This window comes from Colobus angolensis, unplaced genomic scaffold, assembly GCF_000951035.1.
Source record: "Colobus angolensis palliatus isolate OR3802 unplaced genomic scaffold, Cang.pa_1.0 Scaffold35, whole genome shotgun sequence".
In the NCBI taxonomy this organism is placed as follows: domain Eukaryota; kingdom Metazoa; phylum Chordata; class Mammalia; order Primates; family Cercopithecidae; genus Colobus; species Colobus angolensis.
The window spans coordinates 6,570,155-6,594,203 of record NW_012116821.1 but is presented as its reverse complement, the minus strand read 5'-3'; the positions used below and the strand labels follow the sequence as shown (position 1 = coordinate 6,594,203).

General features: G+C 37.7%; 1 protein-coding gene across 1 annotated transcript in view; it reads left to right on the top strand.

Moving 5' to 3' along the window:
* FIG4 (FIG4 phosphoinositide 5-phosphatase) overlaps positions 1–24,049 on the top strand; it is a 135,794-nt gene that overhangs the window by 85,353 nt on the left and 26,392 nt on the right. The window contains exons 16-22 of the mRNA XM_011952884.1: positions 3,221–3,359; positions 10,371–10,429; positions 11,690–11,837; positions 14,902–14,985; positions 16,667–16,862; positions 17,864–17,946; positions 21,109–21,195. Of these exons, the coding sequence (XP_011808274.1) occupies positions 3,221–3,359; positions 10,371–10,429; positions 11,690–11,837; positions 14,902–14,985; positions 16,667–16,862; positions 17,864–17,946; positions 21,109–21,195 (796 nt within the window). The remainder of the gene's footprint in view (positions 1–3,220; positions 3,360–10,370; positions 10,430–11,689; positions 11,838–14,901; positions 14,986–16,666; positions 16,863–17,863; positions 17,947–21,108; positions 21,196–24,049) is intronic.

The following is a 24,049-nucleotide window of genomic DNA, read 5'->3' as shown; positions in this document are numbered from 1 at the left end:
TTTTTTAGACGGAGTCTCGCTCTGTCCCCCAGGCTGGAGTTCAGTGGCGCGATCTTGGCTCACTGCAAGCTCCGCCTCCTGGGATCATGCCATTCTCCTGCCTCAGCCTCCTGAGTAGCTGGGACCACACCCATCTAATATTTATTTATTTATTTATAGTTTTTTGTAGAGACAGGGTCTCCCTATGTTGCCCAGGCTGGTTCCTACCTCCTGGGCTCAAGTGAGCCTCCCTCTTTCCAGCCTTCCAAGTAGCTGGGACTATAGGCGTGTGCCACCATGCCCAGCTCACATTTTTTAGTTATTTTTGTAGAGACGGAGTCGCCCTGTGTTCCCCAGGCTGGTCTCAATCTTGTGATCTCAAGCGATCTGCCTGCCTCAGCCTCACAAAGTGCTGGGATTACAGGCATGAGCCTCCATGCCTGGCCATTTTTTTTCAAACACTAAAGTAATATATGTTAATTATACAAAGTACAGAATGGCTCACAAATAAATCATATAATCCCCACCTTCCAGAGATAGCCACTTGTATATTTTGGAGAACATGATCCTTCTGGTTTTACTATACCTGTAATTTATAACCTGCTTTTGCTCCTTTAGATAATGTAGCGAATCTTTATAACCTTATTCTTCTATAACATGATTTTTAGTAGCCTTATGGTAGTCTATCTTTGAGAAGCATCATAATTTAGGTATTTGCTTTGTACATTTAGAGTGGTTCTAAACAAACATGTTTGAACATACACCTTTTTTCGTATTTTGATCTTATGAAAAGTTCAGAAGCAAATTTATTAGGTCAGAGGGTAAAAATAATTTTTAGGGCTTAAAATATCTATTTATATATTATATAGATACATATTTGCCAAATTGCCTTTCAGAAAGGATGTAACAGTTAATGTTCCCCTTGGCAGAGTATGGGAGTGCCTATTTTGAAATGTATTTGACAACAGGCAGAAAATGATACGTTGTTCTAATTTGCATTATTTGATAACTAGCGAAGTTGGGTTTTTATATATCCATTGGCTGTTTCTGTTTCTTTTGAAATGTTTCTACCTGTTTTTCTATTAGGGGTTAATTTGTGTCTCTCCTACATTTAGTTGGTATTTATTTCAATGTCTGATGTGAGGTAGGGATCTGGCATCATTGTCCCTTCCACCTCCACCCCAATACTATTGTACTGTTTATTGAATAATACTTCCTTTCATTGCTGATTTCAGAGGCCACCGTATCATAAACTTAATATTAGAATAAGAGCTATTTCAGTTCAAAAGTGACTTTTTCTCTAATTAAAAAGAATTGTTTTATTTAAACCTGATCTATTTAAATATAGTGAGTAGTAAAATTGGCTAATGTTTAACCTGTTTGAATCGTATTTGAATGGCACATATTCTTTTTTCCCTTAAAGCACAATTAAACATAAAAGTGGCTAATCATTTTGCCCTCTTGTTATCCACAACCACAGAGAGCCTACCAGTTTTAAACCCTTGTTCATATCCAGAGTACCACCATCTTCCTGGAGGTAATTGTTTTATTTGCAATGAGAAGTAGCCAGGAGAAGATCCTCGGGCTCGTTAGGGTTCGCCTTATATCTCAAGCTTAGTAAGTGACGATAAACATCATACATGTATTTTAAGTTGCAGCAGCCGTACCTCTAGGAAGTCTTCTTTATGATCCTTTGAAAGAATATTCTTTGTATGGCTATGTTTCTCACATCTTACATTTTACCATACTTGCTAAAAATTAAAGGTAACTGCTGTTAAAGATGAAAGAAACTCCTAGAAAACGTGGCTGAAAAGTGGAAAGCTTCTCTAGATTATATTAAGATATTTTGAGGTACTACATGGAATGAACTATTAAGTGCTATTAAGGCTATTTAAGAAGCATAAAGAATGTAATTGCCATAAGAGCAACATGTTTACTTTTGTGTTATGTAAAGAGGGTACAAATTGGGGCAGTAATGTATGCATTATTTAATGCTTGATGTTTTCTCTCAACAAGTACAAAGAAAATCCCCAAATGTGCTCAGCATATAAACATGTCCCTTTTTATGTATTACTTTTAGCCCAAAAGGTAAATGCTGTTTTAATGGAATGCTTCCTGTCTAATATATGAAATACATGTTTGATGTACCGTATTTCGTATTTCAGTCATTTAGTTTTGCCGTAATGATCAAATAACCCAATGAGAACAATGTCGCTAATTTCAGGTGTATCTTGTTCACTATAACTGTTGGAAGAAAATTGATTTTATAATAATATTACCTTGCTCCAAATGCAGTCATTTCTACTGCACTATCTTTTTAGTTCTATGCTCATTTTTGGAAAGAGGTTATTATTTATATTGTGGATGTCTGCCACAAACTTGAATATACAGGACTTTGAGACAAGAATGGAAAGAAGGAAATAAGGAGAAAGAATGAAGGACACTAGGGAGGAGAATGTAGAATGGGAAGGGTGGTTCATGAGACCACTTCAGTGCATATTATCATTTTTACCAAAAGATAATTAGGAAAAGGAAGAGGAAGTAAAACATACACATCATCAGTTTTGTTAGTTCATAGTATAGTTTAAAAGATAATTTTGGAATGCTTGAATAGTTAGAATGAGGCTGTTATCATGTGCCTTCTCTGCCTTCATTTTCAACCACAAAAGAGAATGGGCCAGGCTCACAGCTGACAGGGACAAAGTATGTTGTAAACATTGTCTCTGTTAAAGAAAGGGAGAGTATCTTTTCAAGGATTAAAAGTGGAGACAATGCAACTGACTTGTTCAAGGTTGTACAACAGGGTATGGATAGAAATTGGGTCATTTTATTTGTCTCTGAAGTCTCTGCTTGTCTTTGCAATAAAGTGAAGATACATTTACTTCAGGTAAAATAACAAATGGTGAGGATATATTTTCATTTTAAAAATAAAATTGCTATCTAAGGTATTTACTCTCTGAGTTCTTAAAGATGTTTAAGTGTCTCCAAATTCAACAAGCAGTTTATGTTCGCTATCATCTGTGTATTTTATAAGAGGTATGGAACAAAGAGGAAACATTTTGAAGCAAGATTTTAATTCTGCACCAAATCTTGATAATTTATGTGTGTGTGTATGAAGTACTTGTATTTGTATGTATTTGAAGTATAAATACTACTTTTGTACCACTATCCTCCTAAGAAAATATTCTCGAGTTATATACATCAGTAATTGATTTTCTGAAATACATATTTTGCTTTTTAGATGCTGATAGACAAGATTCCATTAATCTCTTCCTGGGAGTTTTCCATCCCACTGAAGGGAAACCTCATCTCTGGGAACTCCCAACAGATTTTTATTTGCATCACAAAAATACCATGAGACTTTTGCCAACAAGAAGAAGGTATTTTTCTTCCTAGTCTGTAATATAAACTCCCATTTGGTGTTATTTGGAATATGAGATACTTTTCATCTTGAGAAATCATAGGCTAAAGTAGTCAGTTTTATTTTATTTTAAAAATTTTTTAAATTTTTTTGTGGGAATGAAGTAGGTGTATATATTTATGGGGTACATGAGATGTTTTGATACAGGCATGCAATGGGAAGGAAGCACATCATGGAGAATGGGGTATCCATCCTCCCATGCATAAAGCAGTCAGTTTGGCCACATGCTTGCCATGAGTTCAGTACTATTGATGTCCTGAAGTAGGTTGGGGAAAATGTGGTGAGCAATTGTTTTGCATTTTCTCTAAGATATGAAGTTTCAGACCTTCATTGTTGAACAGAAGTTGTAGCTCCACTAAAGCAAACCAACAGTATTATCTTTGAGTGTTTCCTACAAACTTGAAACTCTCAAGGACTCTAAGATGCAGAGTCAGTCTTAAATTTTCCAAGTGTGACAGCTAAGCAGCTTGTACCTTGTAATTCCAATATTCTCTCCTCCAGGAAACAACCAGTCTCCGTGACACTGGGAAGACAGGAAGCTAGAGTAGTGCTGCTAGCTAGTATCAGATAACCACTTTAATGTCCCCACCACTCACATGCTTGAGTCACTTGCCAGTACAGGTTATTTCGAGTACAGTTAAATTGGTAATAATATTCTCAGAAGAAACAAACAGTTTACCTGAAGCAGTTTAGTGTGACACTCTGTGGTGTGAGCCTCAGGATCAGGTAGAGTTGAGTTGGAATCTCTGCAGTTCTGTAACCTGGGTCAAGTAATCTAAACTCTCTAAGCCTTATTTTCCTTATCTGAAAATGTAAATGCCTGGACACACCTCACGGAGTCATTGCAAGGATTTAATGAGGAGGCTCTTTAGTGTTTTTTAACTGTAGGAGTCATGTACTATAATAATATAATCAATTTTGTCACATAAATAAAATATTTTACATACCATACATGAGGTTAGAGCCTAGTCCATTGCACTCAAAGGCCTCTAATGTCAAGTTCTCCTGTCATGCTTTTCTCTTACAACATCAATTTGATAGAGCCCTAATTTTGTGCAAAGATACCTACCAGGCCGGGTGCGGTGGCTCACGCCTGTAATCCCAGCATTTTGGAAGACCAAGGCGGGAGGATTACCTGAGGTCAGGAATTCAAGACCAGCCTGGTCAACATGGTGAAACTCCATCTCTACTAAAAAAAAAAAAATACAAAAAATAGCTGGGCATGGTGGTACGTGCCTGTAATCCCAGCTACTAGGGAGGCTGAGGCAGGAGAATCGCTTCAGCCAAGGAGGCAGAGGTTGTGGTGAGCCGAGATCATGCCACTGCACTCCAACCTGAGCAACAAGAGCAAAACTGTCTCCAAAAAAAAAAAGATACCTACCAAACACTATAGGAGTCATTGCCAGTCTGTGCTAATTGTGTGTATGGGACCGTGAACAACGGACAAAGTTGCAAGTACAGCTCTTGCAGTTGTTATTAAGTTCTGTGTTGCTTCAGGAATATTTAAAATATTAGGAAGGTCTCAGAGTTTATATGTTTCTCAAATTTATTCTTATCAATGTATATTATTGGAATAACCAACTTAATACTTGAGCTTACTCACCCTATAAATGGAGCACTGCTGATTTTTACATTAAATTTATTGTTAATAAAATATTATTTACATGAATTTTTGCTGACAAAAAATTTGGAACTGTTTATTTGTTGAGAGATGGGTATAAATACCTATATTTGTATTTACTGATGACAGTTAACTATAGGTAAATATGGTTGATTTTCTGAATTTTTTTATTACCTGTAAGTATTGAAGATATTTAGATACAGCTTGGGAGCAGCCATAACTCAGTTTTCCACTGCAGAAATTAGCTGTGTATTAAAAGAATAATTTAAACCCCTTGCTCACCTTGAGTTACATAACGAAGGCAGGTGGTTTTGGAGTTTATGTGTTGGAATAAAAGGAAGCTGGTGTTACATCCCCATTTTCTAAAAAAGGAAATTGAGGTGCAGAGATAATGTCTTGGCTAAGATTATTCAGTTAGATGATTCAGTGAGAATCAGCTCTAAGCCTACCACTGAAAATAAAATTGTTATCAAAGTAGATAATATGGCTTACTCAGTTGATTTAGATCTCCTTTTTCTGTTTGTTTGTTTGTTTTTTCCTCTAGAATGTCAAAATTCTGAAAACTGTTTTTTGGTGTCAGGGGAAGAGGGTATTGGTACTGCGCATAAACAGTTTTTTTAAAAAACTTTCTAGTGTCACCCACCTGTACAGGTTATTTTGCTGACAGTTAAAGCAGCATTACAATTCTCAAAAGGAATGAACAGTTTACCCAGAGGCAGTAACAGGACAAGAGCATGGAGCTCAGGCTCAGGTAGAGCTGAGTTGAAATTTCTGCAAGTGTGTGGCCTGCGACCCATTAACCTCTCAACCTCATTTTCTCACCTGTAAAATGGAGATGACTATACATACCTCGCAGGGTCATTGAGGCTTAAATGGAAAAATATATGGAAAGTACTTAATACTAGGTCTGACACAGAATAAACCCAGTACTGAAGTAGCCAGACTCTGGAAAGCCTGCCTTCAGTTAATACCTGGGTGACCTTGGACAAGTCACTTAACTGGGCTCATTCTGTTTCCACATCATTAAAATAGAGACAATAATAGTACTTAACTTATAGCTTTCTCAGAGAATCAGATGAGATCATATAAATGGTTAGCACCTAGCAAATACGATAGGTGTTAGTATTGTTACCGTCTTTTGTTTGTTTTTGAGTCAGAGTCTGGCTCTGTCACCCAGGCTGGAGTGCAGTGGCGGGATCTTGATCTCGGCTCGCTGCAGCCTCTGCCTCCCAGGGCTCACGCCATCTTCTCCCCTTAGCCTTCCAAGTAGCTAGGACCACAGGTGGACACCACCACACCCAACTGATTTTTGTATTTTTGGTAGAGACTGGGTTTTGCCATGTTGCCCAGGCTGGCCTCCAACTCCTGGGCTCAAGCAGTCTGCCCATTTTGGCTCCCAAATTGCTGGGATTACAGGTGGGAGCCACTGCACGTGACCTGTTACTATTCTTTAAGGAGATAACATTCCCTAGTTTTTAACATCTATTAAAGATCACACGGGATGCTCATAAAGTCTGGAAACTTAGATAATGTGACTTATTAATGTAATATTAATTAAGACTTTATTATTTATTCATGGGTGTTTTGAAATTTGTGGCATGTTGTATTTTATATCGTGTTTACCAATGATACGGGAATGGTATAGATAATGGCATGGCATATCTATGCCATGAAATAATATTTTTCTTGCACAATAAGAGAAGAGGGAATAAACCTAACTCTACCTAGAGTTCATTGGAACACGGTCCTCTTGAGATAAGTACTTCAGTGACACAAAATCTCACATTTATTGATCTGCCTAAAACCGCTAATTGAAGCTTTGTTCTGAATTTGATTAATATGGCATACAATCATCTAAGATTCCATCTAATGACCTGGTGTTTAGAATGTCACCAAGATGCTTTTAGGTATTCAGCGTTAATTATTTCATTGACTCCTAGAGTTGGGAGATTTATTGGCTTGCCCCCTGTCTGATATGTGAGTTCCCTTTCTGTTTCCCTAGGGAGAGGTAATCTGGCCTGTGCTTGACAAGCTCTTGTTTGTCAATTGTTGAAGAGGCAGTTGTTTTGGAACAGTTCGCTTACACAATTCTTCCTCACGTCGTGCTGAGATCTGCTCCTCTGTAATCTTACCTATTAATCCTAAAGACCTTAAAAACAAGGTTTCCTCATCCACTTGATAATCTTTTAAATATTTGAAGATGAGTTCATATACTTTCAAAATCTCTTCTTCTACTGGTTAAATAGCTCTGGTTTCTTCAGCTGTTCCTTGTATGCTGTGGTTTCAAGTCCCTCCAGCATTCAGAACATCACTCTCCTCTTTGTATATTCCAGTTAAGGTCAATGTTCTTCTTAAACTGTGGCCCCCAGATCTGGGTCCAATAATGGTCAGCGTTTGGTCTGATTTATGCTAGCTGTTGTGAGACCTCTGGGACCATCACTCCCCTTGTCCTAGATGCTGTGTTTTCATTGATAAGCATAAGGTCACACCAGTCATCCTCAGCGTTGCCGTCACAGTGTGCACTCTCCGAGCTTCCTGTCTGTTAGAACTCCTGAGTCTTTTTTAACATACGCCGTTGCCGCTCTGCCACATCGGTACCATTCTTGTCATGTTCATATATGCTTTGCCTCCTTCCAAAAAAAAATTAAAATGTGTATCCTTTAATGAATACTTCTAGCTTTATAGTTTCTTCAGATTTAATCAGCTGATCATCTTGATCCTAATGCAAGTACTTGATGAAAAATGTCTATAGTAGGGTAAATGGCAGAACCCATTGATTTCTACCCACAGACAACTCCTTCCACATAACATTGTTTAGTGCCTGGTCATTGTTTATGGCCTGGTCTTAAATCATGAATACATGATTATCTTTTCATTCTTGCTCACCACAATAACTCTGAGTTAAAACACATTTTTGGTAATGTCTACTTCTTCCTAAGCAAGCTGATTGTAAGCAACATTCTTTAGGGAATTCCTCATATACTGATAACTTCTCTACTTTCCTCCCCTGCCAGGGTTAGATCATCACAAAATTAGATTTACTCAGATGCATGCATACACGCATGCATACACCCCTCTTAAACAATTAGTCCGTGTCTTTTTCATTCCCCTGATCTGACAGTCTGATTTTCCTATCAGGAAAGGAAATGATACTAGCTTGGTGTGGCTTGTTATTGTGAATATATGTGAATTCAGAGAATGCATTGGCCATCTTTTTAGTTCACTTACAACACGTCTCTGTCTCATATTTGATTCTGTTATGTTGCTGAGATCAACATCACTTACATCACTTGTTGATGTCTGGTTTTTGGAATCTGTCACCCTCTCACTGATGAGCATCAAGACTCCTGTTATCCTCAGCAAACTAATGCAGGAACAGAAAACCAAACGCTGCATGTTCTCACTTAGAAGTGGGAGCTGAATGATGAGAACACATGAGAACATGTGGACATATGGTGGGAGAGAACAATATACACCGGGGCCTGTGGTGGTGAAGGTGGGAGGGAGAACATCAGTATGAATAGCTAATGGATGCTGGGCTTAATACCTAGGTGATGGGATGATCTGTGCAGCAAACCACCATGGCACACGTTTACCTATGTAACAAACCTGCACATTCTGCACATGTACCCCAGAACTTAAAGTTGAAATAAATAAATAAATAAATTCTGGTAAATGTAAAAATTAAAGACTGCATTTGCCCATTTCCTGTATCAGCTCCATGTTTCACTGTTCCTTAAAGATTATTGATCTCAGCTACACCAGGACACTGGCCTGCTTGTAGAGATGCTTCTGTCTTCTGGGTTGTACAGAGTTCCCTCTTATCTTGTGTTTTTTCTTTCAGGTGCAAAACTTGTTGTGGCTAGGGAGGATAGAAACAGTACTGGAATTAAGTAGCTCTGCTTTCTCTGTCATTATTTTCAGCTTGGCACTTTCAACACATAGAGCAGTGTCTGACACATAGCAGGTGCTTAATAAATGTGGAATGACTGAGTGAATTCTTCACAAGCAGCGGCCTTATCCTTGCTCTGTTCTTTTTATATTCAAAACCTTGTTATTGAAAAGGGGTTGGAGGGTCTGCCCCTTTGGTTTTGCTCAGGAGTTTGTCACAGATGCGGAATCTCAGGCCCCACCTACTGAATCATCTGCCTTTTAACAAGATCCCAAAGTGATTGACATGCACATTGAATTTTGAGTAGCACTGCTGTAAAGCATAACTTCAGTCTAAAACAAAACTTTAAGAACCTTTCCTGTCAGAACAGTGATTCGCCCCACACAATTCATTAGGCTTCATATTCCTTCTTTCATCATTAGTGGTTGTGTATTCTGCTTGCCATCTCTAGGAGAGTTCCCTATGTTGCCAATTTCATTTGGATGCTTTCCCGTTGCTTCATAATCAGGATTATTCAAGATTGTAATTTCAGCTTTATATTTTTAGAAAGCCTTTCATTTATATTAAATTCTCTTTTTAGCAATTTTTGGCTATAGGCTCTTTTTTTAATCTTTAGAAATCTGATTTTTAAAAATTCTTGATATACTGTTTTACATTCTTCTCCTTCCTAGCTCTCATGAGCTTTGACATAATATCACTTTTCCTCTAAATATTCATTTCATTAGAATTTGATTGAGAATTAAATTAGGTGTTCAGAGAGAAGGCCACTTAGGATTCTTTCAGATTCTTTGCTTATAGCGGACGAGCCTTCTAGCAGAAATCCAGACAGTTGACATTCTTTACTCTTACTCTGATTAGCTTCTGTAATCAAGTAGCACATATTTACAGTTAAAGAATAACAGGGTCTATACTGCTTTCTAAGAGAACTTGTTCATTAGGACTGTACAATTCATTCCTTAATGATTTTGCTTAACTGTTTTAACTATACACACAGATGTATACATATACAGCAGAGTAGATTCTATCAGATAACTGCGCGCGAGGGAATCCTGGTTGTAGGACTTGGGTTAAGGTCCCACTTCTCCCCTGTGGCAGAGTAAGTCACTGTAAGCACAGTCCCTGGGAGAAGTTAACAGCAGTTCATAGAGTCAGCTTATTACATTCTAATCCTTTTTAGCTAAAAGTAACATCAGAGCATCTTGACTCTCAGGTGGATTCTTGGCATTTTTGTAGATCCGCGACATAGTTGAAGGAAGAAAGCGATTGGGAAGGGAATTACCGTGTTGAAGACCTACTGTGTCAAAAGCTTTGCAAACATGTTTTAAAAAGATAAAAATTAACTTTGAAGTAGGAAGAAACATGTTACTATAGACCGTATAAATTCTTTTTTTCCAGTAAATGGTAGAAAACCAACATTTACATTTGGTTCATTTTTTTTTTTAATTTTTATTTTATAGTTATACTTACTGGTGGACACCAGAGGTGATAAAACATTTACCATTACCCTATGATGAAGGTAGGTAACTGTTTGTGTTTTAGTTTTAACACTAACATGTTTTGGAATTATACCTTAATGAACTTGAAGCACTAAATCCTTTGCACATGGTATTTTATTAGAAACAAATGAATGGCTATTCAGTATTATGTTGCTGCTTTAATAGGATATTAATAACACCTCTTAGCTTCTTAAAGGGCAGGAATTATATTATACTTCTTTTTATCTATGTAGGCCAATACCTTGTATTGTGTCTTACTATTATGTATGTCTCTCATATTTAGTCAATAAAATATATCAGCTCATCACTTTAAACTAGTACAGCTTATATTTCTGCATATTTTGGGGGAATGCGGAGGAAGTAAGGACCCATTCACAAAGAGAACTTAAAACTTTTTTCCTGTGCTAAGCAGTGAAAAAAGGTACAGATGCGTGTATAAAAGTACATTTTAGTCACATTTAAATTAAATTTCATTAATTTGTCAGAGGGGCAGGAAACATTCTATATTAAAGGAATACCCTCAAGTGTATAATACATCAGAATGTTGTTGCCAAATTTAAATAATTGCCCAATTTTAAATAAAGCTTAATTCTGGCCCTGTTACTAACTCCCCTGACCTTGAGCAAGCTCATTTTCCATTTGGTAAAGGGTTCCTAGCAAGATTTCCTGCGAATCTGGAACACTCCAATTGAGTACTCCATCTAGTCATGGTTCAGCATCCCAACTTTGGGTGAGGAAGGCCATAAAGTAAGATTACAAAGTATTTTTGGTTTTTATTAAGTTATAAATTCATTTTGGAAGGTATTTGTAACTTGAAGTTCTGGGCAAAATCATTACTCATATTGCTAGGAAGGTTTAGTTGTTTTGGGAGAAAGGAAAGGGTTTTAACTATCTAACACTGGCTATTAACAGAATTTGAAATATAAAGGGAAACTTGGGGAAAAGCTGTACAATTTTTAGCTAAAACACAAAGGGCATTTATTTAAGAGCAAAAAGGAATTTAAAGAGCCTCCTCTAAATAACTCCCTGCTCCAACTGGACTTCCTGAGGCCCTCCTGGCTCCTTAGAGCTTGTTGAACTCAGCTTTGCATTGTATTTTCTGTGTCTATCTCATCTCCTTTCTAACTGTGTAAGTGTTGGGGGCAGGAGCTTACCCTCGGTCAAGGCTGTGTCCCCCACAGAACTTATCACAGTGCTGTCTGTGAACACAGTTGATATTATGGAAATGTTTACTTGATGTAATCTCAGACTTTCAGAGTAACATGCAGTATGTCTCTTAGTTATCTGTGCTGTGAACTTAAAGAAGTTGATAGTGAAGAAATTCCACAAATATGAAGAAGAGATTGATATCCACAATGAGTTCTTTCGGCCATATGAGTTGAGCAGCTTTGATGATACCTTTTGCTTGGCTATGACAAGCTCAGCACGGTATGTTGTGTGTACTCTGATACTATAAGTATTTGAGAACTATAATTTTCCTAGTTTGTATATATATGTGTGTCTTTACCAGAAATCCATTCTGTAGGCCTCCTGTCAGGTGGGTAGTCAGCCTTTGTTTGAATACCTCCTGTGATGGGGAGCCCCACTACTTCAAGAGGCAGCCCCTTCTATTGTTCTGTTGACAGTTGGAGTTGATTTCTCCCCTTTGATAGGTTGAAATCTGCCTCCTATTGGTCCTAGTTTGCCATTTGGAATAAACTCAGTTGTTTCATTGAACACAGAAATTGAGAGTTGACGTAAATTAGTGGGAAAAGCATCATCTTTGGTACTAGAAAGGCTAGGATGTGAATCTTGGTGCAGCCACTTCCTGTGAGACCTTGGGAAAATTATCCAACTTACCTGAGCATTATTTTCTTAATCTGTCTTCCTCTGTCTCGCTCCTTCTCTCTCTTTGTCCTGCACACACATTCCCTGCAAGTACCTTTGTAGTGCCTGGTACAGGCAGGTGATTAATAAATGGTAGCTATTGTTATTACTGTTTTTATTAGTCACAAGACAAATCTAGTTCCTCTTTTGCCTCAAGATATTTGAGGAAGCCATATTCATTTTTTTTTCAGGGTAAATATCCTTCATTTTTTTCTTCCGTAACTTATATGGGATGGTTTCCATTCTCTCTCCATACTAGTCTCTCACCTTCAGACACATTTCATTTTCTGTATCTCTTTTAGAATTTGATGGAACCCTTTAGGAAAAATGCTGGGACCAGAGTAAGAAAATTGAGCAAATAAAATTACTTATTATATTTTATACTAAAATTTAATTTTTTGTATTTCATATTTTCTTCAGATGTGGTATTTATATGCTTATACTTTATGTGGTACATGTGGAAACATATTCTGTGGTTTTGTTTCCTAGAAATCACTCTACATTTTGCTTCAGTTTCTGGTAGTGAGGAACAGTTTGAAATTCTTACTTGCTTGATTTTTCAATTAAACGTGTTAGGGTTTAGCAGTTTTAACCATAAGACCTTTGTCATTTCTAGGAGTTTTCAACTCAGCAAAAGATAAGTGACATTATGTATATGTGTTTATATACATATAAACCCTCACTTCACATCTTTGATAACTTCTTGGAAACTGACTTTAAATGAAATGATGTTGAAAAAAAACGACATTATTTAAAGACCTGCTGTACATTGTTTCACTTGAAGTCACAGTTTCCAGGAACCTATCAATGACATTAAGTGAGGACTTACTGTAGTTAATTGTGTTTGTGGTAGCTACTTTCTATAAAGTCACTGCAAACACTGAATTAGTAAATACTGAACCATTGCTTCTAAGAGAAATATAGGATTAGGTTCCTAAGAGCCTCTGGTCACATCATATTTGTCAGCCAATCAATGCATAACCTAGTTTTGTGTGTGTTTTTGTTTAAAGACAGAAACGTAGTTAGTATACAATCAGTCCCTGCCTTACAATGATTCAACTTGCAATTTTTCAGCTTTACAATGGTGCAAAAGTCACATGCATTAGGTAGAAACTGTACTTCAAATTTTGAATTTTGATTCAAAATTCTTTATAATAACTTTACTATAAAACAGGTTTTGTGTTAGATGACTTTGCACAACCATAAGCTAATGTAAATGTTCTGAGCACTTTTAAGGTAGGCTACAAAAAACTATTACATACAGTAGGTTAGGTGTACTAAATACATATTCAAGTTACTATGGGTTTGTCAGGATGTAACCCCCATTCTAAATTGGGGAGCATCTGTATATTGTTGATTTATTAACATAACACAGCCAACAGCACTATTCTCATGCCTGAATGAAGCTTATTTAACACACATGTTTTCTCTGTCAGGTGCATCAAAGCTTTCTTGTGCTTAGAACCACTAAACAGCTTCAGCACTATATGTGGGGACCATCTTAAATAGCAAGATCACCAAAAAAGGCACCAAAAATGTGAAAAACATGGTGTTAAATAGACTGTGAAAAAGACATTTATTTATGATACGAGAGCAGAAATTAAGAAGCAGAGTACCCCTTGTTCAGCCTCAGCTGAGAACATAAGCATTGGGGGATTCAAAGTTTTCACCATTCTGCACATGCACATGTCTGCAGTGACTGTGAAAGTACCATGAGGATTGATTTGGGGGTTACAAATACATGTTAGTGAGTAAGCAATCTCACAAACATGGAATCTGCAAATGAAAAGGATCAATTGTGTATGTTCAAAAAGAAATTAAGCCAGTTACATCTTTGAAACATGTTCAAACTGTTACAATAGCTATTTTAGGCCAGATTCAAGATTATTTTCTTTTCCTTCAAGTAATGTGATATTCAGTCACACACTTGGAGCAGTGTCCTTGCCAGAAGCCAGGAGTCTCATCCAGCATAAATCCTGGAACTGTTGCCTTTTTGGCATCTACTGTGGAATCTGGTCTGGCTTCAGCAGTAATGGTGAGGTGGCCCTTGCATAATGTGGAAGCTTTAGCTTACCTCAGTAAGTGGTAAATTAAAAGAGTTTCTATTTAAAGTGTTCCGGCAGTGTTTTAATGAATTAACTTCAGCCTAATGAGGTAGATGTTGATGTTTCAGTTCATACCACTGTGTTTTTGATCATTATGTCTACCTCCTTAGGTGGTATAGCTTAAAAATGTTATCCATGAAACTGAACAGCTTAGTGTTTTGTCATTGGCCTTTAGGAATTTAAATTTTACCTGAGAACTAATCATGATATATAACCAGATTGACCAGATAGTATACATCTTAGCAGAATTTCAGATGTCAACACTGTTATAGTAGATGATATTTAAATTGAAAACTACTGGGCCTTGTGATCATAGAGAATTCACAATTAAGACTGATAACATTGAAATTACCTAGTGCTGTTAGTTCATGTTTTATGTCCCTGAGCAGTTGGCTCAGAATATATAATATGTAACTCCTAGAGTTAAGAAGGCATATTATAAGAATGTGAACTGAGATGGAAGCCAATATCATCTGGATGGACAGTAATTCATATGTAATTGTGTTTTCACCTTTTTTTAGTGACTTTATGCCTAAGACTGTTGGAATTGATCCAAGTCCATTTACTGTGCGTAAACCAGATGAAACTGGAAAATCAGTATTGGGGTAAGATTTGTGTATAGAATGAAACTTTAAAGATTTGTGTAAAAGAAAAGTACTTGCAGTATGATTTCCACCAAAAACTAATAACTTCAGGTCGTATATAGTTTATTAATAGCACTGGGATCGCTAAGGTGTTCAATACTGAAGGAATTTATGGGAGTTTCAGTGATCAGTGCATTTTATTGTTTAAACTGGGAATATAACAGATGGCATAAAGGCAGGTGACAGATAATATGTCTTATAAATAACTCAGCATTCTCTGTTTCCCAACATGAAATAGTTAAGTAAAACTTTATATTTATTGTATTTATTTTGTTGGCATCTGCAGTAACATAAAAGCAAATATACCCTGATACAGAACTTAATAGATTTTTCTGTGTATTACTATAACATTATTTTGGGGGGAGACTATTATTTTATTCAGTCCAGTGAAGAATACATACTGTGCTTGCATCTTCATGCTTAAGAGACTGGAGTGAAATGTGTTGTTTCCTGGCATGAAAGCCTCTTTCCCCTTCACTGACCTGCCTAGTCTCAGTGACAGATTTCTAGACACTGGCCACATACCCCAGTCAGGCTGCAGATGCAGAATCCTAATTGTATGGGATCTTCATTGTATTCTAGCTATGTGTGATTTATCCAATGGGACATATATTGATATTTTCCAGAGACACTATTTCTGTGGCTTTTATATGTAGCCTTTAAATAGCTCGTGTTAAGCCCTGATCAGATGCTATAGGAATTTAAAAGAAAGAAGGTCTTCAGGAGTTTGGAATTCAGGGAATTCCCAGGACAAATGAGTAAACGACCAGCTGTGTTAGCGTGTAGCACAGAAACGTTACCAACTTGAATTTTTACTTGCAAAAGGTCAGAGTCTGCTTGTTTTCTGCAGTGTCTAACACATGGTCACATAAAACTGCATTTTCCTTTCCTAGAACATTTCAAAATATTATGGCATTTTAGCTCCTTAATAGAGAATTTTTTAAAGAGTGAAATATTAAACATTTTTCATAAAGCAAAAAGTATTACTATAAATTGTCTTCTGAATTTAAAAAACAGAATTCTTACTACTCTTCAAATTTGGCACTAAAATGAAAGCAAATACTTTTATAAGTGTGGGGTTTTCCCCGTTCTATTCCCTACTATTAAAGGGAATGTTCAGCAAATACGCTTGTTTACTAATAACACAATAAAATTTAAAATGTTGTTTATGTCCATCAGTTGTTCATTATTTGGATACACTATGATTGATAAAAAATTATAGGAGGGAGGGAAATATACATGGGTTTGGCTACCCACTTTTTCTTGGAGCTTTTATGAGTTATAGCTAATTTTAATAATATCCCAAACATACAGTCTTCTATAATTGTACCATAAGTTTTGAGAATAATGATATCAGTTACCAAAGGAAGGCAAGGTAACCAAGTGGTGAGAAGATTTTTTCACACTCTGCAAGTAATTTTCATTTATCTTTTGATTTTATAACAGGGCTTATATTCATATAAGGTCAGTACATGGACATGGAGAAATACGAACCTTTTCCCTGTTGCACAACCTGAATCCAGAAACTAGTGTCGCATTTTCTTATGCTTCACTAGGCCTAAGGCTTTGGGACAGAGTGATAGACAGTGGGTATTGAGGGTTAGTTTAAAGATGCTTCACATCCATATTATTATTTTAAAAGAAACAAAAGCAATAGAGAAGAAGCTGTATTACAGCGGAAAACGGCAGCCAGCGCCCCGCCACCCCCCAGCGAGGAGGCTGTGTCCAGCAGCTCTGAGGATGACTCTGGGACTGATCGGGAAGAGGAGGGCTCTGTGTCTCAGCGCTCCACTCCCGTGAAGATGACCGACGCAGGAGACAGTGCCAAAGTGACCGAGGTGCGTGGGAGGGAAGCTTGTGGGATCCAGCCTGAGGCCCTGGAAAGTGATCTTTACAACTCGCTTTCAGTTAAAAGGCTGAGAGCAAGAAAATGTCACATTATCTCACTGTTGTGTTTGAGGCACTGCATAAGATGAATACATTTAGCATAGGCATGATTTTATTTCATTTCAAAATAAAATTGGTATTTTTGCTTGCATGTATAATGGTGAATTTCTTATCCTTTCAGAATTTTCAAGTGAATACTGGCCCTCTTTGATCAGCCCATACATTTGAGGTCCATTTATTCTCTTACTGGGCACATCGCTGGATCACAGGATTTAGACATACCTTCACAATCTTTGAATGGCCCCAATGGGAAATTCATCCTGTTTAATTCAATATTACTGATAGATTGGGGGAAACAAATAGAAATAAGCAACAAAGGACCAACTCTAGCTTTGGAGGAATTTGATTTCTAGAAATATCGAAAACTAATTTAGAAATAGATAAGGCAGATAAAAACGTGTTAATACAAGAGCTGAATCCATATTCCAGGAGTTGGCAAACTATGATGTATTGGCCAAATCCAGCCTGATGCCTTTTTTTGTAAATAAAATTACAATGGAATCCAGCCATGCCTGTTTGTTTACTTATTGTATGTGACTACTTTTGCACTATAACAGCAGAGCTGAGTGTTTGCAACAGAGACAGCATAACGCAAAAAAGTTTAAAATATTTGCTATCTGGCCTTTTACAGGATTAGGTTGCCAACTCCTGCACTATACAAAAACAGCTAGTAATTATTTAACAGCTTTTTTAAATCCTAGAACTATTTTTAGCAGAAATGGAAATCAAATTATTTTAAAACCATTAACTAAGAAGTTTAATGAACAGGTTAAAGAAACATTGTGATTGCTTTTGTGGAAAAATTCACAGTTTCATTTTCTTTTGGAAATTATTGATATGCTAGATGTCTAAAAATTCTTCCTGGTTCTTTTTTTTTTTTTTTAAACCCCAGAATGTGGTCCAACCCATGAAGGAGCTATATGGAATTAACCTCTCGGATGGCCTCTCAGAAGAAGATTTCTCCATTTATTCAAGGTGAGACATTTTCATGTAGAGATTAAAGAAAAATGAATATTTATAATTACAGTAATTTCTAACTACTGTAACTTTTTTTTTAATTTGGAGACAGAGTCTCACTCTGTCACCCAGGCTGAAGTGCAGTGGTATGATCTCTGCTCCCGAGTAGCTGGGATTACAGATGCACGCCGCTATGCCCGGCTAATGTTTTGTATTTTAGTAGAGACGGGGTTTCACTGTATTGCACAAGCTAGCCTCAAACTCCTGAGCTCAGGCAATCCGCCCGCCTCAGCCTCCCAAAGTGCTACGATTACAGGCGTGAGCCACTGCGCCCAGCCTAGTATAACTTCTAAGAAATGAAAATAGTCAACAATACAGAAGAAAATGAATTCCACTTAAAATGCAGTTTCAGCATTGAGGCAGTCAAATTGTGAAACTTTGATTTATATATGGGGTTCAAGTGCTAAATGCCTGAGACTCTGCCGCTCAATGATAAAAATTTATGATGCATGCAGGTATCTGCACTGCTCATATGTAAACTACAAACCAAAGTACCAGTACATTCCTGCATTTCTAAATCCTCAAGATCAAAGTCCCTTCTCACAAAATAAATCAGAGATGTTAACAAATGAGGACCTTGCATCACCTTAGGTCCTAGATGCTGGTGGGAGTGGTGACTGAGGAGGAAAAAGAAAACAGTAATAAGGTGCTAATTCACAATGTTATAGGCGTTTATTAGGAAAATCTAGTTGAAAGGAGGGGATACCCATAAGGCATTCTCTGAAATCTTGTGCATATTTTCGTGTGTGTCCTTTTGAGAGGATAGCAGATTCTCAAAAGAATCCTTCACTCAGAAATCCCCATGAGCCTGATGAGAACATTGCAAACACCTCCTCAGCTTAATACATGGATTTAGAAGACTTGGTTATTGCATATGAATACAGTTCCACTTATACAAATTTGTAAATGTGTGTGTAAAATGTAAATTGTATAATGTAAAATGAGCACTGACCTTCAGTTATTTTTAAATGAGGGCATTTCATTTACAGAATCCATTGAATTAGATATTGTCAGCTTTTCGTTTCAATTAATAAAAACTACTCTATAATATATAAAATATAAAATGCACAGCATTTTCTGACTGCCAAAGCAGCTCCTGTAACTTGCACTCTTTTGAATATGCGTCATTGACTGGAAGCCAATTTAGTCATCACAGCACAGCCACACCCTCCTCACTCTGACACACAAACACACAGTACTTATTCATCATGGCTGTCAGAACTCTGTAGCCAGACTCTGTGGTAGTTGAAGTGGGCCTTTACAAACCATGTTGCCTGAAGAATGAATTATCTGAAGTTAGTGACTGAGTAATATGACTTTGTTTATTGCAGAGGGCCTGAGTGTATATGCCAAGGATTGAAGGGGTTACTTCAGGGGAGGGAGGAACCCATGTCCTAGAATAAAATTCTGTGTTTGATATTCTGAAGATAATACCTCCTTTCATTATATAACACTTTACACTCTTTTGTTTGTTCTTCAGACAATTCTGTAGTAGATTAAAAAGATATTATCCCCTTTTATAGGCTAACAGCGCAGCAAGCAGAGCCATTTAGTGCCTTATCCGGGAGTCATAGCCTGTGTTTCTGGGTACCATGGGATTTTAGGCTGTTCCCTCCTTTTTGTTCTCTTGATCATAATCAGCTGCCTCTGCTTATGATGCAGACCTTGGGGGAAGGGGAGAAACAGGGGACTGACCAATTCTTTCCCTGTGAGTACCCCTTCCTGTGGGCACACTCCCCTTACTGGGCTTCTCCCTCCCTGCCTTGCCTGCCCTGGGACATCTCCCCTCTCCATCTGCCATGGGCATTGCAGTAGGCAGAGGAATCCTCCCTCCATCAGTATCTGTGGGGTAACTGTGCCAGAGGGTGACCAGGGGATTTTCAGGGACTGATTGGCACCCACTTTTGACTCAGCTAGGCTCTGGAGCTTTCTTAGTGCCTCCTCTGATCCCAAGGGGAGAGTTTCAGGGCAGGGCTAGAGTCCAGGTAGTTCTGCACTGAATTGGCAGGTGCCCCTGCCACCCCATTTCTGCAGTCAGTTGGCTGGCTATGTTTGTGCACGTAGTAGACAGCGAGCTAGCCTGGCTTGCATGTAACAGCTCCCACCTGGCCTACCACAGAACACTGTGGAGAAGGGAAACCACACAGCTAGAAGTGGTTTCTGCAGCCTGTCTTCCAGCTTCCCATTCTTCTGCCTGTTTTTCCTACATTAGGCCTTGCCCACCTTTGGACTCCTAAGGATTTCTCGGTTTTGTAGTTTTATTGTAATTGCTGAGCCCCGCTGTCTATGTCTTCCTTTTCCCTCACCTTTTCTAGTGTCTTTGGTTTGCTATTTGACCAGACCTGAAAGCTTTCTACTTACTTTCTCAAAGCTTCATACACTTGCCAGTTTTTAGAAAACTCTGGCAGTGATTGTACACCTGATTTGGGAAGTTTGAAGTTCTGTGCAAGTAATCAGTACTATGTGGCATTCTTCCCAAAAAATGGATCAACATTTTTTTACTTGCTGAAGATAAAAGTCGGATAAAAGTAAGCTGTTTGAAAGTTTTTCAGTAGCACTGTAATGATACAATAATTGGTAGTTTCTGTAACACTTTCTTGACCTTTTAAAAAGCTAATGAGAAACAAATGGTAAACTTTTTCGTAGTCTTCAAAGAAAATATTTTTAAATAGTTAAAAGAAATGGAAAGGAATTCCATGTCACTTGTCTCACTGCCAGCACCATCCTGTGTGCTTCCCCATGCTTCCTACATGTCACGCATTAGATATGTGTCACCCTTAGATGTGTGAGGCTCTGCGAGATCATCTTCCTGGCTTCAGGAACATTTCTGTTCAAGTTCTGCACCATGTTTAAATTAATAGAAGTTCAATGGCGTGCACATTTGATTTCATTCTTTTATCCATGGTTATCACTTACATTTTAAGTAGAATCCCTTTTCCTACTTTTAACAAGCCCACTTTAAAGTAGGGCAAAGTCTTATGTTACATACGGTACTCTTAGGTACTTTTCTGAAATAAGCATACTACTGTCATTTGAAAGCTTACACCATTTTGTGTGATCTACTGAATTAATTGCAAGTACTCCCTTCTTTAGCTTACTCTTATCCATTGTAATTTGTAGATTTGTTCAGCTGGGGCAGAGTCAACATAAACAAGACAAGAATAGCCAGCAGCCCTGTTCCAGGTGCTCAGATGGAGTTATAAAACTGTAAGTACTAGATTAGATCTTTAAAGAAATCTTTGTATTCACACCACTCATAGGGCTTTCTTTAAAGACTTTTTAAGAAAAAGATTCACTCTTGTCACCAAATTAGTATAAGCACCAAAGTATCTCCTTGTGGTACCTTACTCGAGGAAAACTGGGTCTCTGAGGGATAGGGAAGAGGTTGGCAGCCCTAATGGTCATGAAATGCATCTTTGGAGGTGGTTTTGGCATTGGTGGAGGTTTCCGACCATGAACTCTGCCCTCCACTGGGTAGAAGTGGGATGGTGAAACAGGTCTGATCCTGGAGACATGCTCAAGTTTAATACAAGACCTTTGAGGATATGGATGGATTTGTCTCTTCTAGCTATATATCCCCATCAGTTCTAATAACTTGCTGTAAGTTAAACAGTTGTTTTGTAAAATCTTAAATAAACAGAACTATGTTCAAATCATACTACTTCCCAGTTTTTTACCTTGAGCAAATAACTTAACTGCTATGTGGTTCAGTTTCCTCATCTGCAAAAGGGAATAATAGCACCTACTTTGTAAGACGGTGATGAGACTCAAATGAAATAATGCACACAAAGTGCTTAGAGTAGTGTCTAGAATATGTTCTCAAATAGTTGTGATCACTGTCATCATCCTCTTCATAGTCATCGTTACTGACTGCTTGTTGGGACCTAACAAAGGAAAGGGTTGTGACCACAAGAGGCCCCTCTGATGCCATATGCTCAGTTGAGTTGCTTCCATAAAATGGGTCACGGTGGGCGGGGCACGGTAGCTCACGCCTGTAATCCCAGCAATTTGGGAAGTTGAGGCGGGTGGATCACCTGAGGTCAGGTGTTCGAGACCAGCCTGGCCAACATCATGAAACCCTGTCGCCACTTAAAATACAAAAATTATCCAGGCATGGTGGTGCGTGCCTGTAATTCCAGCTACTTGGGAGGTGGAGACAGGAGAATTGCTTGAACTCGGGAGGTGGAGGTTGCAGTGAGCTGAAATTGCGCCACTGCACTCCAGCTTGGGTGACAGAGCGAGACTCCATCTCCAAAAAAAAATTCATTGTGGAAATTCAGTGAGGTAGTATATGTGAGGAAACTAGAGCAGTGTCTGGCATACACTTGACATTTAATAAATGTTCTCTTCCTTTTTCTTAAATCAGTTTGATCAGTTTGATCAATTAATTGTTTATTTGAATAGGTATTGATTGCCTAACTTCTCTGTATCTCACATCTGCGGGTTCTTAATTGATGGTTCACAGTAATTACTATTAGTAATGGCTCATAGTAATTACTGTCACAGTAATCCAGTAAAAGACTTTTAGAGAGTAGTGGCTGTGGGGATTTTGAGAATGGGATGGATCTGGAAAATAATCTAAGTGGTGAAATGGACAGAACTTAGATCCTGACTCAGAGAATGGGGGGCAAGAGGGTGTTATTAAGGATGACCCTTAGGTTTTTTGGTTTGTGTAACAGTTTTGATTTATTCATTCACCTACTCATTCAACACATAGGTATTGAGTATGTCTGTGTTAGGACCATTCAAAGCTGCCATTCACTGAGGTCAGGAGCACTGCAAGAGGACTGGTTTGCCTTTAATGTAGCATCAAAGTGGAGACGTTTAGGAGGCAATTGGATCAACCAATCTGGAACTCAGAAGAGAACCTGGGCTGGGGATGTAAATGCTCATGAGTAATAAGGAAAGTCACCAGTTAAGGATGAGACTGCCTAGGAAGTGAGACTACAGTGAGAACATTCTATGGCTGATCTTGGTAGGGATCCGGGTCTAATGTCTGAGACAGAGACATAGAAAAACCTACAAGGGAAACAGAGATGGCTAATCAGAGAAGTGGAAAGAACTCCAGACCGTATTTTATCACAGCCTTCAAAAACACTGTTTATCCTTCTTTCTCTCCCCAACACTATTTTTTCTTTTTTTCCTCTTTTTTTTTGTTTGGTATGTAAGCCCCTATTAATTTAGAGACCACTTTGTTTTGTTATAACTATTTAGCATATGGAACTGTGGGCTCTCAAATGAATTGACATAGGTATGGCCAAGGAAGGAAACTTTTTAAATGTGCTAGTAAGAGATTCTATTAACCAAATTGTATTATACAAAGTGATTATTTCATTAAAATAATATGATACAATTTATGAGGAGATGATGAAATGAACATAGCATACAAAATAAAAGCAAAACATTCCCCACTGTTTTCTTCAACATTATTTCTGATTTGATCTGTAATTCATCTTACAGTTACTACTTTCACATTCTGTTTCTTAAAATATTTAGCATTTGCCTTTGAGTCCTAGTATAGATGAAAACCACGTGAATCTAGAATTCTTTAACCTTTTCCACTTAATTAGTAAAGAATCTGTCATAAGGGTGTTTTTATACAGCATTTTCAGCAAGATAACAAAGAGCTTGGTAGCTCAGTATTATGTTGTCATGGCAACTGCCCAAGAATGTTTTTGGTGTTTTGCGGGATGTGTGTGTGTGTGTGTGTGTGCACGCACATGTGCACAGGGACGAGCTTTCTAGCCAGGTTCTTAAAATGTTGACTATTCATTTTTAGATTTCTAAAGCTATGCCACAACCAAGAGAAATTACATTTATATGGGATTCTTGAAATTCTCCTCTTGCTATGTTTTGTTTTCTAGTATATTTAAGATTCGTAATAAGTTTAAGTTCATGCACATACACATCTACCCATCTCTGGATAGTTCATCTTACCAGTTTTTCTTGAAATTGTGAAGAAACCGTTTTTTTCTTTTCTAAATATGAAGTATTTATAACACCAAATGTAAAAAATATTGACAGTAAATAATTGGCAAGAAGCCAGTGGAACAGGGGCTCT